Source organism: Pagrus major, chromosome 10 (assembly GCF_040436345.1).
Source record: "Pagrus major chromosome 10, Pma_NU_1.0".
Taxonomy (NCBI): domain Eukaryota; kingdom Metazoa; phylum Chordata; class Actinopteri; order Spariformes; family Sparidae; genus Pagrus; species Pagrus major.
The window spans coordinates 12,329,519-12,342,615 of record NC_133224.1 but is presented as its reverse complement, the minus strand read 5'-3'; the positions used below and the strand labels follow the sequence as shown (position 1 = coordinate 12,342,615).

The window sequence follows — 13,097 nt, the reverse complement described above, 5'->3', positions numbered from 1 at the left end:
GCTTAATGCCTCATCACTTGTCTTCTGTAACTCATCTGTGTCATTCTGTCTTATTTGTCCCTTATCTTTATCATCAACATCCTTTTCCAAGCTTCTCTTTGGTTCCACATCGTCTTGTCTCAGATCATCCAGCTTTCTCGTCTCAGGGGACATCTGCGACTCAGCGGCTTTGAATTGAAGAGACAAAACATATTTAGCAACGATCTGTTAATATTACAGTAATGGCCTAAATGAACTCTTTTGTTTTCTTGTAGTCCTACCTCTGTACGTGAGTAGATAGACAGTCCTGGAGCTAATTTTAAGGTGACAGCAAACAGTGAATACTTTTTTAATACGTCTCAAATATTATTACTGATAAAATACAACAAAATAAGTTCCATCAAACGTACTTGTAAGGCCCAGTTGCTGCAAATGGCTGTTCTTTAACCTGCAGCACAAAACAAAAAAACAATGACAACAAAATTGTATTTAATGTTTGATCTTTCTGTTGGTATGTTTTGAATATGCAATATCCTAATGGAACAGATTAAGTAAAGTCTTCCTTACCTTGTTGACACGAGTATTATCAAACTCGTACCAGTTTTTGTCCTCATCAGATAGGATGGTGGCTGTGTAATGTCCACCTCTTAGACTGCCCATGTGATCCACCATCCCATACAGTTTGTATGTCTTGTTCTACAATGAAGAACACAGTCAGGAACATGAAAAGATTTTAAAAGAAATTAAGACCATTCAAATAAAAATCACAGATAAAAATGACTTATCCTTGCCTTCAACTGTAATTCACATGGCACTTCCACACAGCAGTCTGATTTGAAATGTGACATGGTGTTGTAGTCAAAGTCAAATCTCTTGAGGAGAAGAATCAAGATCTGAGGAGAGTCCACCATCTCACAACCCTAAATAACACAAGAAACGTTATTAAAGACTATGCCCCCTGTTTCAAGGATGTGTGATGCATGGTCTAAAGTCCATGGTGCAAGTGAGCTTAGGGTGTGTCCAACTCCCTTTTGCTAGTTTTAAGGCAGTTAACCTATGTGCAAAGTAAGGTGCATGGCGCAAAGGGGCTGTATGCTCTTAATTAGTCATAGGTGTGTTTTGGGCATAAGACAAATCAATAAGGGTGTCATCCTGCGGACCTGCGGAGTAAAGCAGCTGTCCCCCTGATAAATCCTGAGCTCCATCAGAGCGGTCTAAAAAATATTATTCGCAGAAGCCTCTTCCTCTGAAGAGTTTCCCCTGTCCTGTCAGGTTTATAACTACAGCTTTTAGTTATGCTGCCTGAATGTGCCACGCTATTTGCTGCAGTGACACTGCTGTGCACATAGAAATGCTTAAAATTACTGAAAGCAGTCTCTCTAATCACAAAAGTTGTGTGTACACGCGTTGTGAAGCCATCTATGTAGGCGCATCTTACCCCCAGGAGCACATAGATGGGCGCAAGTACATTTGCTGCTTAAACAACATGGCAGCTGGGCATAAAAATGACAACTGCATTGGTCAGAAACTAGCAACGACACTCTTGTGTGTTGTGCACCACTTTGCGCCAAGCGCAAAATAGAGCCCTATATCCTTTATCTCAGTATTGTAAACTAACAGGCCATTTTCATTTTATTCCAGTAGAAAAATTACCAGCCTTCAGTTTGTGTTTTCATTTTGTGGTCAAAACTCACACTTGTTGCTACTGTCTTCTTGTTACATTCATTGCAGCACACCATGTTGTCTCCAGTGTATGTTTTTGTCTGGAAAATCCTCTTAAAGCTGCTCTCCTGTGGAAACAAATATCGTAATAAATTGCAAATTAGATCAGCATGGTCACATCATATTAAAACACTAAACTAGAACTCTGAACTTTTTCTGCTCACCACACTGAAGGTTGAATCATGAGTATCTTTCAGCGGCAGTGGAAGAGTCCAGAATGGATTCGTCTCTTCATTGATGATGTGGCCTTTGGAGCATTTTATTGTGTATGTCAGCTGTCCTTGGAAAACCTGTGCATAAAAAAGTCTATCATCACAAAGCATTCTGATTTGTTATTCTGTAAATAGCATTGTAGATTTTTTGTGCTCACCTGAGAGGCCTGTGGGCTGACCTTATGTAAAATCAACTCCAGGCATTCGGCAGCATCACGCTGTTGCTTAACTGCAGAATGATTCGTGAGATTTAATCCAGTATACTAAATCCATTTCGGTGAATCTACAGATGCTATGTGACCCTCCATCTTGATGCTCTTTGATGTTTTTCTATTGATCCCTGTCCAACTTACCATTTTTGATCTCCAAAGTCTTTGTGATGTTTTGTGTTCCACATGTTGTTTCTTTTAGTTTTTTAAAGAGGATTCCCAGCTCCTGATCTGTGACCTGTGATTCTGGATCCAACCTTTAGAGAAGAGGGTAGCTTATTGTATTACAAGCTTTTATGTCACCAGCCTGTATATTTTTGACAATGTAGTTGAACTGTAAAAGCCAATGTGCCATCTGCAGCAGCTTTAAAAAGATATGCATTGACTGTATAATATATGGATGGAGCTTTCCGGTCTGAAAAGTGAGGCCAAATTCGGAAGTTCCTTAAACCTGCATTCCTTCTGATGGCCAGCAAAGGGCGATTCCACTGGTTCCAAAATGAAGTCTGATTGTACATAAGCTTATGAGAAAATTACCCTACTTCTTACTTGATACATTACTCCAGAAAACAGTTTCCTGGTTAGTTACGGTTTGCGACGGTAATTTCAAGTCTTCTTCAACACAGCATGATGTTAATTTAGTAAATTATGGTCCCATTGTGATTGTGATTGAAAAGGTGTTACCACAGCATGTCATTTGGTTCCCAGTCAGATCCAACCAGTCTTGTCCCCACCTCCACCTCTTGTCTAAAATGGTAACTTCTGGCTCTAAAAAATGCGACGTCATGGGTGTACACTTGATAATATGGCAGACTTTTATGATTGTGGCTTTCCAGTCTCACATCAAACAAAACAATCTCTTCTGTTAATACTTGACAATACTTGTTTTGCAGCTGTTTCAAACCTGTCATGGATCTCTGTTGTCATGAAGAGAACTTGCAGGACACTGTTGAGGTAACATGTGGCTCCCTGATTAATCAGGCCATAATAGAGTGTCTCACTCTGTGGCTTAGTCACTTAAAAGAAAGAAAATGCATTGTCAAAAACCATCTCCATTAATTTAAACATGTCAGATTATGACAGGAATATGCAGAATATAAGCAACAGTAGACCACAGCACAAAATCACATGAGGGACCTTACAATTTGTCATGGATGTTGTGATTTAAAGGATTGGTCTCCAAAACTAAATTGACTAACACCAATCACATGAATAATTCTGATGTACATTTTGGGCCTTTTACTTTTATTTCTGTTTTCTATCCTAAGTGACCTACAGTTATCTTAACTTCACCTAAGTCTAATTACCTTTTTGTTTAAATGTCTCTGCTACTGCTCTCAATCCGTCGTAGAGGGTCGATTTTCTGGAGCTATTCATCTTTCCTCTTGAATCTCCTTTTATTTTATCTTATTTAATTAGGTGATTAAAGGTGCACTGTGTAGTTCTGGGGGTGGAATTTGAATCAGAAGAGAAAGATCTTCATTCTTTTTATGCCTCAACAAACTAAATAAACAAGCTCTTTGTTTTCATGGCTGAATAAACTGAATAAACAAACTGACCTTAAAGGACAACACAATTTCATACTGTTTTACTTTGTTTGTATCTGGGGACCTTATTTTCCTCTGAGAGAAACTTGTTTATTCAGTTATGGAAAAAATAAATATATCAGAGTTTGTATTATTACCTAATTAATACTGTAAGAATGAAAATTCTGAGTTTGAATTTTTTTCTCCAAAACTACATAGGGCCCTCTGTGTGGCTTCTACCTTCTCAGACCCACAACTGTCTGTGTCTGTAAGGTTACAGTGAACTAGTAAATAGCCTATTAAATATTCAAATCCGGCAAAAAACTCAAAATGATTGCATTTATCTGCACAACTTGCTGCCTGAATTTCTCAACATCAGTGGCAGTCAACCTTTTATTATTGACATTAATGTTGTTGTATGAGGAAATATCACAGAAGTTATTAAAAACCCCAGGCTACTGTATGCCATTTAGAAAAGCTGCAAAGAGCAGGACTTAAAACAGATATTTATCTGACAGATCTGTAGGTTATTTAAGAGGAAACACAGATTGATTACTCGCACAATACCTGTATATTAATTATGCATTACATACAATTAAACTTCTTATAATATTCACAATTTTCACCCAAGCGAGCAATGACAGTTAACAAGATAACAACATAAAAAACACAATAAATATCCGCATTGCAGCTTGGAATAACTTTAAAACAACAGGATACTTCAGTTGTAAAGAAACATGGAGAAAAATCCGGTAATACTTACTGACGGCAGTCCATCAATGAAACCAGTCAGGTTTAGTGGAAGATGTGGTTTCCTTTCAGTGACTTGAACGCACCGCCTACAAGCCAGGCCAGGCCAGGCCAGACCCTTTTTTTTTAGAAGCCCAGCTGCAAGACAGCAGCAATAAATTTTAAATTTAGCAACAAATAGTGTCTTCTAATTTTGATAAAGAAGAAAAGAAAATGCAGAGTTACCCTCCAAAGTTTTTCCGTTGAATTTTGCAGAGAGCGATTGTCACTATTCGCACAGCGGCAGCAGCACATAACCATCCAAAGTAGCACTGAGGTAGTCTGAGAGTAGAGCCGCTCTGTATTTTGATTTTCACAGTGCGGAAAAGTTGGCTTGGAAAGACATACAAGAATGTGATGCTACCTGGTGTTTTCCCATCCACAATCAGAATGTAGAAAAGTTACATTCCTGTGGTTGTTTTTTAATTCCAGTCATTTACAAAAAGTGATAAACACATCCGTGTTCTTGTTTTGTCTACCTGTTAGCAGAATGTAGCCCAGCTACATTCAGGTATGTGCAGTAGTTAATCTCCTGATCAGAACACTTTTGGTTTCAGGTCAGTGTTTCTCTTGCAGCTCCGAGAAATGCAATGAAATGAAATACTTATGGCAAACATCATTGACTGACACACCCAGTTACAATGAAAGTATCCATTTGGCACACCAGTTTCTTCTAAAGGAAGAGAAAAGAAAAACGCAAAAACCAGCTGCTTGACAGTATTAATGACTCATGTTCAGCTTATTAAAACTGAACATGTGCTTCATGTCAGGAATGAATTGGTAGATGGACAAAATTTCTCTCTGTCCAAACTGGTTTTGAGTCCTTTAGATTTATACATTATAAACATAAACACGTAGTTGACGATAGTATAGACACATGTGGAAATACTACTCAAAATTAGTTAGGGATATTGAGATATTTGAGTTTTATATTGCCCCACAAACAAACAAAACAATTTTACCATAACTCAGATACACGTGACTCTCCATGAGTAAAACACTGAAGCAACAAATATGATGTTGGGCAAAATATATGCACCCATATCCCAATATCCCAAACTCTTTTTGAGTAGTGGTATTAGCCTACATATTGGTAATAATAATAATAATAATAATGTTGTTTTTTTTTTTAACGAAAGGTCACCAGCTAGGGCAATTGCCATTTTAGACCTACTTTATTATTTTTTTTAAATTGATTTTATTTATTTATTTATTTTTTACATTTAGGCTAACAAGAACACACAAAAGACACCTGTAAGTTAAATACATTTTATTTGTTTTTTCATTTCAGCGTTATTTGTTTCTGATGTCAGTGTTTTAGTCTGTGGGTGTTTTCTTCTGCGTCTGGTCCACATCAGATGCCTCCGGGTAACTTCAGTACTGTGTGGATGGTCGACATGTGTCGGATGCCGTAGGATGACAGCAGGGATTTTTCCTCCAGAGGCTCGGTCCTGAAGATTATCCGGATATCTTCAGCTGAGGAGAAATAAATAAATAAATAAATAAATAGAAATTTAAAAAAAAAGCATTCACTCAATGGAAATTCACAAGAATTGGATTTGATAACATGTTTGTTCAGGACTTTTTCCCTAATAAAAAACAACGTTTCATTTGACTATTGACCATAAAAATTAACTTTGATTTATTTATCTGTGCTGTTTGTACCTCATATTTATTGTTTGAAATAAATCAACATTAGATTTCAGTCAATTTTAATGATAACATGATTGATGAATGATTTTTAAATAACATTACCCCGTCTGCATTAAAGTACATTTTAAAAAATATATAACATGATAAAGAAAAGAGACTTTAAACGTACTTATCCTCATTTCTCGACCTATTTTAACCCTCAGCTGTGTCACAGTCATCTTCTTCAGCTCCTTGTCACTGTCGCACAGGTCGATGATCTTCTCCTCTCCTTTGGGTCCATGTACTTTCAGCTGGATTCCCATTTTGCCTGTTGGTGAGGAGAGCGCTCCTCAGGTGCGTTAGTTCAGGTGCAAATGATCCAATGAGTGATGTCAAAAGAAGAAGAAGAAGAAAAATGCCACACCTGCCCTGGGGCAACTCCAAATCACATGACTTCACAGAAACCACGAACGCCTCACAGTAATAAGGCAGAGCACTCATCAGTCTGGATTGCGTATGAGAGTAAGTCAACATGGGAAGCAAGCTGTCGACCAGACGGAAGAAGAGAAAACAGAGAGGAAATGTTAAAACTAATGAATCTCCAGAACCTCGCAGAATTGTGGCTGATGATGAGTGGGAATCTGACTTTGTGTCCGATGAAGAGGTGAACGGTGCTGACAGAGAAGACGATTGGACGAGCGACCAGGAGAAGTGTTATGACCCGCAGGACCCCACGCTCACATTTGTGGACGGAGATGATGAATTAGACTGTAAGTAGACAAATCTGACATTTATGATATGAGCTGAACAAATATTGATAAGGGCTTCTATTAAAATTAAAAGTCCTTAATTATAGCTGCACATCTTCTCTTGTGTGTCTCATAGTTTTGTGTAACGACTACAAGTCTCTCAGAGCAAAGATGCCCTGTGGTCACGCTGTCACTCCGATGTCTCTCACCGACTGGTGTCGCAGGCTGTTGGACCAGGTATGATGTTTACATCACCTTCATGATGACATTTAAAGACATCTAAAGGGACTTAACTTTATTCTGACAAAATGCAGAGCAGCATAGTGTTTTTTCCGGGTCTCTGATATCTTAATACATACATACATACATATGTGTGTGTGTATATATACATATTGTAAGACTTTATAATATGTATCGTGTCATCTAAATAAATGATTGTAATTTATAGTTGCAACTGATGTTTTTAACCTTTACCATTACTTAATACATGTTTTATGAACCATTTTATTGTTTCTTAGAAGTAACAGTACACTTAGACAGTGAAAGTTCCCTTGTGGATTAATAAAGCTATCTATCTATCTATCTATCTTTTTTTCTTTGATTTTCTTTTTAAGGGCAAGTGTGGATTTGTGTGTGGACAAACTAACTGTGATGGTGAGTGGTCCTTCGAGGTGGTTTGTAAAATGGCTCTTCTGACTCCTGAAGAAATGGCAGAATTTGAGAAGAAAATATTCAGTAACGCTGCGAGGAGTTACTTGAACGTCAAAGTCGTAAGTATCTGTTTTAGAAATCATATTAACTTGTTTACAATGTTTAGCATGCGAGACAATTTAAAACATCTCCATTTTTCATGTGACTTCTCTTCACAGTGTCCTGGTTGCAAGTCTCGTGTGGTGAGGACTGATCTCAATGATCTGAGTGTTCAATGCACAGCATGCACAGCTGACAGAAACAGGCTTTATATATTCTGCTGGCAGTGTCTGAAGGAATGGAAAGGTCCAGCTCCTCGTTCAGACCGCTGTGAAAACAATGACTGCCAGAGCCCGCTGGAAATGTTGTGGACCTGTTCTGATATCGTCTTCGAGGATGTGGAGGGGGTCGATGGCTGCCCCTCCATCCGAGCCTGTCCCACCTGTGGTTTGCTGGTGGAGCACAACAGAAGTCAGTGTAAAAACGTCATATGTCCCCGGTGTAAGGTAGAGTTCTGTTTCGTGTGCCTGAACACCACTGAAGAGTGCCAGGAACTCAACCCAAACTCATATTTTACAGTTTGTTCCACTGGTGTAGCTCCCAGACAGACCTCTATACCAGTGTGGCAGAGACTCTAAACTCTGGGACCACATCACACTGCATAAAAATATAAATTACTTTAAAGGTGCACTACGTAGTTTGGGGGAAGACATTTTAATCAGAAGAGAAAGATCTTCATTGATTTTTTTCATGCCAAACAACAACAAATTAAATAACCAAACTCACACTGTAAACACAATTTCATACTGTTTTACTATGTTGATATGTGGCGGACCCTGCCACCTTTCTGGCTTCAAACAGTTATTATTACCTCATTGATATCTTAAATATTAAAATTCTGAGTTTTAATTTTATTTTTCAAAACTACATAGTGCCCCTTTAATTTACTGTTTCTGTTGGATTGTTTTTTCATTGTTTTTCTTCACTTGCTGATTTGTTCAGTCTCCACACATTGCATTGCTGTTTTTCTTGTATTATAATAAAAAAATAAAAAAAATACACAGCCTACGTGATATTGGTTTGCTTGAATCATTTCTATTTTTAGCAGTGATGCACTGAGGGGGTCAGTCAGGAAGTGTAACAAAAACCAACAATATAAATAAATGTTAACTAAGACCCTTAAATCTGCTTATTTGAGCTGCTGCAAGTAGCTTGTCTAACCACAATACATTGGTGAAATCACTGTACACAAGTTGTAGAAGAAATACTTGGATAATCTATTTATGTAACTATGATAAAAAACTTAAGTAAAAGTATATTAGTATTATTAGCAAAAGTATCAAAATGTCAATAGTATTTAAATGTTGTGAGGTGAAGTTATTTTATCTGTTTTATCTGGTTTTTGGTGGTTTAGATCATAATATTACATCATATTTTATAAACTGGTCAACTGTTTTGAAAGTAAAATCATAATGTGAATAATGTTTCACCACAAATTATAAATGTAGGAAAGATTCTTGCTGCATGTCTGTTTTAGATGTACAATAATACTTTAAATACTTCAGACACAGATGTGAGAATGTACAGCAACAACTCTATTGTTTCATAATGAGAATATAGAAAAAGTTGTACACTGAGTAAATGTATTGGACAAAAAGTCATTAATCCTACTGAAACCTGGACTATGTGTCACTCAAACTGGCCTTTTGAAACTACATGCTGGGGTCATGGAGGTGGTGCTGCTGTTTTCACTGGCAAACGTCACACCTTTAAACTCCTGGACAATGGCGCCACCTTCTGGTCATTGCTCTTACTTACTGAATTTAATTGAATTTAAAGTTAAAAACATCAGTTTCAATTCATCCAAATAAAGTTTATAAATGAACCACACAGTATTTATATACCAATCAAAAAGTATTATGAACATCAATAATTAATTGCTAATAAATCGTGAAATATTGCTTCTTACCAGTTAAATACCTGCTTAATAAAGTTTAATTACCTATAAATTACAATCGTTTATTTTAATGATATGACAGATATTATAAAGTCTCACCAAATATATATTTATATGTATTAAGATATCAAAGACCCAGAAAATATTCTGCTTTAATTTCAAATAATACGCCAACATCAAGTTCCTCGTTCATCACCTTTGGTTCCAACCTGCTCCACTGCTTTTATCCTCTCTCAGATCCTGTCCCTGGTTGGAAAAATGTCCTTGTCCCCAGAGCACTTTTTGAAGCTTGAAAGGTGGCAGGGTCCGCCACATATAAACAAAGTAAAACAGTATGAAACTGTGTTGTCCTTTAAGTTTCATTTGTTTATTTAGTTTGTTCAGACATAAAAACCAGTCAATGACGATTTTCCCCCAAACTACACAGTGCACCTTTATTAAACACACAATCAGTATAGAAAACTTAAGTATTAAAGATAACCCACAGAAAATGTAAGATGCACAGTAGGTTGCATAGTACATGTTTGTTTAAATAAATCATGCGTGTTTACTCACTTACGTAAAAATACATGTCTGAGTTTGTATTATTACCTCATTACTATTGTAAATATTACAATTCTGAGTTTGAATTTCTTCTCTTTAACTACATAAGCTACTGCCCCTTTAAGCAAGCAAAGAAAAAAGTGTTGGAGACAGACAACTTCCGCCTTCGTTTGTAACGGGTGGTTTGTTAATGTCGCAGCATCCGTCGTGAAGACTTTCCACCAGAGCAGCGACTACCAACAAGTCAGGGCAAAACGTGAGTTTATTCATTTCTTTATTGGATAATTGCCGACGTGTCAGCTGATAGAAATGGTGCCAGTCTGAATGTATTTAAAAGTGCATGTAATCTAGTGAAAGTCAGGTTATCAACCAATCTAAACGGTGTCATTATTGTAGTCATTACTTTGTGCACTCAACATGAAGCCTCCTTCATAATTAAACGTGACAGGATAAAAACGTGTCTATTACCGGTTAAATGACATTATTATCTGCGGTGAATATGAAGTAGTTTATCTTTGGGCACTCATGAACTTCAGACTTTCAAGTTTTACTTTATTACTCGGGCGATTCTCACAAAACGTGGTCGACCGATGATTATGATTTTTAAAAACAGAAATCAAAAAAAGATTTAAAACCTTCTCACAGTGAGAGTAAATAGGTGAGGTTAGATGTCTCCAGGTAAGAGCTGGATACACGTTTTGTGTTCAGTAAAAGTCTGTTGTATGTCTTTTTGTTTTTCATGTGAAGGATGAAAGTGAAAGTATTTGATTTTATTCAGCTCGTCAGTTTCCTGTTCAGGTGACCTGTCGTGAAGAGCGCAGCAGAAGCTACAGACACCGCAGAAATGGTTGTGAAGGTCAAAGTGTATACACCCTGCGGGGACGAAAGGATCATCGAGCTGTGTGACACCGAGGAGCAGTTAAAGAGCATCACAGTGCTGCAGCTGAAGGAGAAGATATTGTCTGTCTTCGGGATCCAAGGTAGAATCACAACTGTATAGATCACAGTTAACATTAAGTTAAGTTATTGTCTATTAAACTCAAATGATGTGCTAGTGGGAGAGATTTGCCATTGGTCCAGTTAATCTTAGAATCACGAGGTAGAATCACATTAATACATACGACCAACACGTGTTCACATTTAAACAGCCACTTTACACCAGTACACACAACCTTTAACATTAGATGGTTGCTAGTGTAGGACCATGTAGGAAGACAGTGGGTCCAAGACCCTAACCCTAACCCTAAGGAAAAAAACATTTTTTTTTTTTTGAAGAATTAGAGAATTAGGCTGTAAATATTAGGAAATATTAGGCCTATCTTTGGGATTTATTTTGAAGAAATGTTGTTAGTGCCTCATTTTGACTTTGTGTGTGTGTGTGTGTGTGTGTGTGTGTGTGTGTGTGTGTGTGTGTGTGTGTGTGTGTGCAGAACACGAACTGGAACTGATCTATGGAAGCATGTGTCTGGAGAAACATGCTCTGCTGTGTAGTTATGGAATCCGACACATGTCAGTAATTTACACGGTTTTAAAGTTACCGGGCAGAGGGCCTGGTCCAGAAGAGGGAGATGGTGGAATGGGTGACAGGGATGGCAGAAATCAAAGTATGGAAAGACAAGGGCCCAAATGATGAGCTCCAAGTCCACTGGAGTCAGAGCCAGAAATCCCCAAACTAAGTGTATATATGTAGGTCAAAGCGTCTATTGATTAATACTAACACTGGTAGATTTTTTAAAATATGTAGATTTTGGGGGGATTGGCCTACAGAGGGAGCTAAAGCTTATCACTCAGTGGACAAAACTGAAACATTTTCAGCTACGCTTCATGACTAAATGTTAAATAGTGTATATTTTAAATCCTGTATTGCATGGATAATGTCAGCATTTTGGTTTGTTGGAGGCTTCCCTCTACCTTTGATCAGCCAGGAGAGCAAACTGTCTGTGAATGTCAGCCAGACAAAGGAGCTCACAGTGGACTTTTTGGACGGCTTCAGATACCTCAGTGTCTGCATCACACTGGACTCATCATGATCCTCTCAGGTTGACACCTGTGTGAAGGAATCCGTCAGTGTTTCCACCACGTCAGATGCCGAAGGGACTTCAGCCTGATCCTCGTGGGGATATAGACTTTGTGTACCTGCACCACAGGGAGCCTCCAGTAACTTTCACTTTTCAAAACATTTTTTTTTTATATAGGAAATCATTCAAATGTACACCTATGACAAGTATCAGAGATATTTTAAATATAATTGTCTGAGAATGATCTGTGTCAGATGTACTGTTATTTTATTATTTACGTATGTAAATGGTAAATCAAGTGACACAAATTGTTCACAGGAAGCTACTTAATGACAGATTGTTTGACCTGCCAGTTTTTGCAATGGATACCAAATACTTTGAGGAAAACTGTGGAGCCGTTTGTACACACTTTCTAGTCTTTCCAGGCCTTTGCTTCAAGCTGTAGCATTTTCTATGAGCTCATAGTATATCATCAGACACAGGCAGACCTTAAGATGTGTGTCATTATTAATGTAGGTCAAAGTGCCTATTGTTATAGTATTTTTCAAACCGTGATTTTGTAATTTTTCATTAAAACACTTTTCCAGTCTTTCCTAACACTCATGTTCATCATTGTTCAGTGTTATTTTGGGATTGACCTATAGAGGCTGAAACAGCTCCTCCTGGACCTCTGCTAAATGGACCATCATGAACATTTTTGCACTTTCATAAAAAAATTACAATTTTCAGCTACACTACATGATTATATGTAAATTATCTATGTTACATCCCTTTGTTACGTCCAGGTGGGAACAGGGAACGGCAACATGACAAATCAAGAATTGGGATGAGACAAGTTTAATGGTTAAAGAAAAATGATTTATCTATGGTGCACTTAACACACAAATTGCCAAGGTTTACAAAATGTGGGGGAGGAAAGGAGGGAGGTGGAGTGCCAAAGCAATGAAATCAATTAAACAAAACAAGGCCTATACTAATACTAATTCTTATTCAAAACACAAAACAAAAACACGTCTGTCTTCTCTAATAAACGAGTGTTCAAAACAACTCTCAGAACAAAACACAAGTGGC

At 37.5% G+C, this 13,097-nt stretch overlaps 1 protein-coding gene and 1 long non-coding RNA gene across 2 annotated transcripts; both read left to right on the top strand.

The window, feature by feature from the left end:
• Window positions 1-6,601: 6,601 nt before the first annotated feature.
• Window positions 6,602-8,146, top strand: LOC141003319 (uncharacterized). The gene is made up of 4 exons (XM_073474644.1): window positions 6,602-6,839; window positions 6,955-7,055; window positions 7,433-7,588; window positions 7,688-8,146. Exons 1-4 carry the CDS (start codon window positions 6,602-6,604, stop codon window positions 8,144-8,146), a joined length of 954 nt encoding a protein of 317 aa, XP_073330745.1.
• A 2,047-nt stretch (window positions 8,147-10,193) lies between these two features.
• On the top strand, window positions 10,194-12,625 carry LOC141003736 (uncharacterized). The gene is made up of 3 exons (XR_012179747.1): window positions 10,194-10,264; window positions 10,787-10,988; window positions 11,439-12,625. It is a non-coding gene; the product is annotated as an uncharacterized lncRNA (long non-coding RNA).
• The last annotated feature ends 472 nt before the right edge of the window (window positions 12,626-13,097 follow it).

What these genes read in the sequence shown, in the direction of transcription:
- LOC141003319 (XM_073474644.1), top strand. Translation starts at nt 6,602, where the DNA reads ATGGGAAGCAAGCTGTCGACCAGACGGAAGAAGAGAAAACAGAGAGGA. An exon ending in GTCGCAGGCTGTTGGACCAG is followed by an intron (nt 7,056 to 7,432) that starts GTATGATGTTTA and finishes TTTCTTTTTAAG; the next exon opens with GGCAAGTGTGGATTTGTGTG. An exon ending in GTTACTTGAACGTCAAAGTC is followed by an intron (nt 7,589 to 7,687) that starts GTAAGTATCTGT and finishes TTCTCTTCACAG; the next exon opens with TGTCCTGGTTGCAAGTCTCG.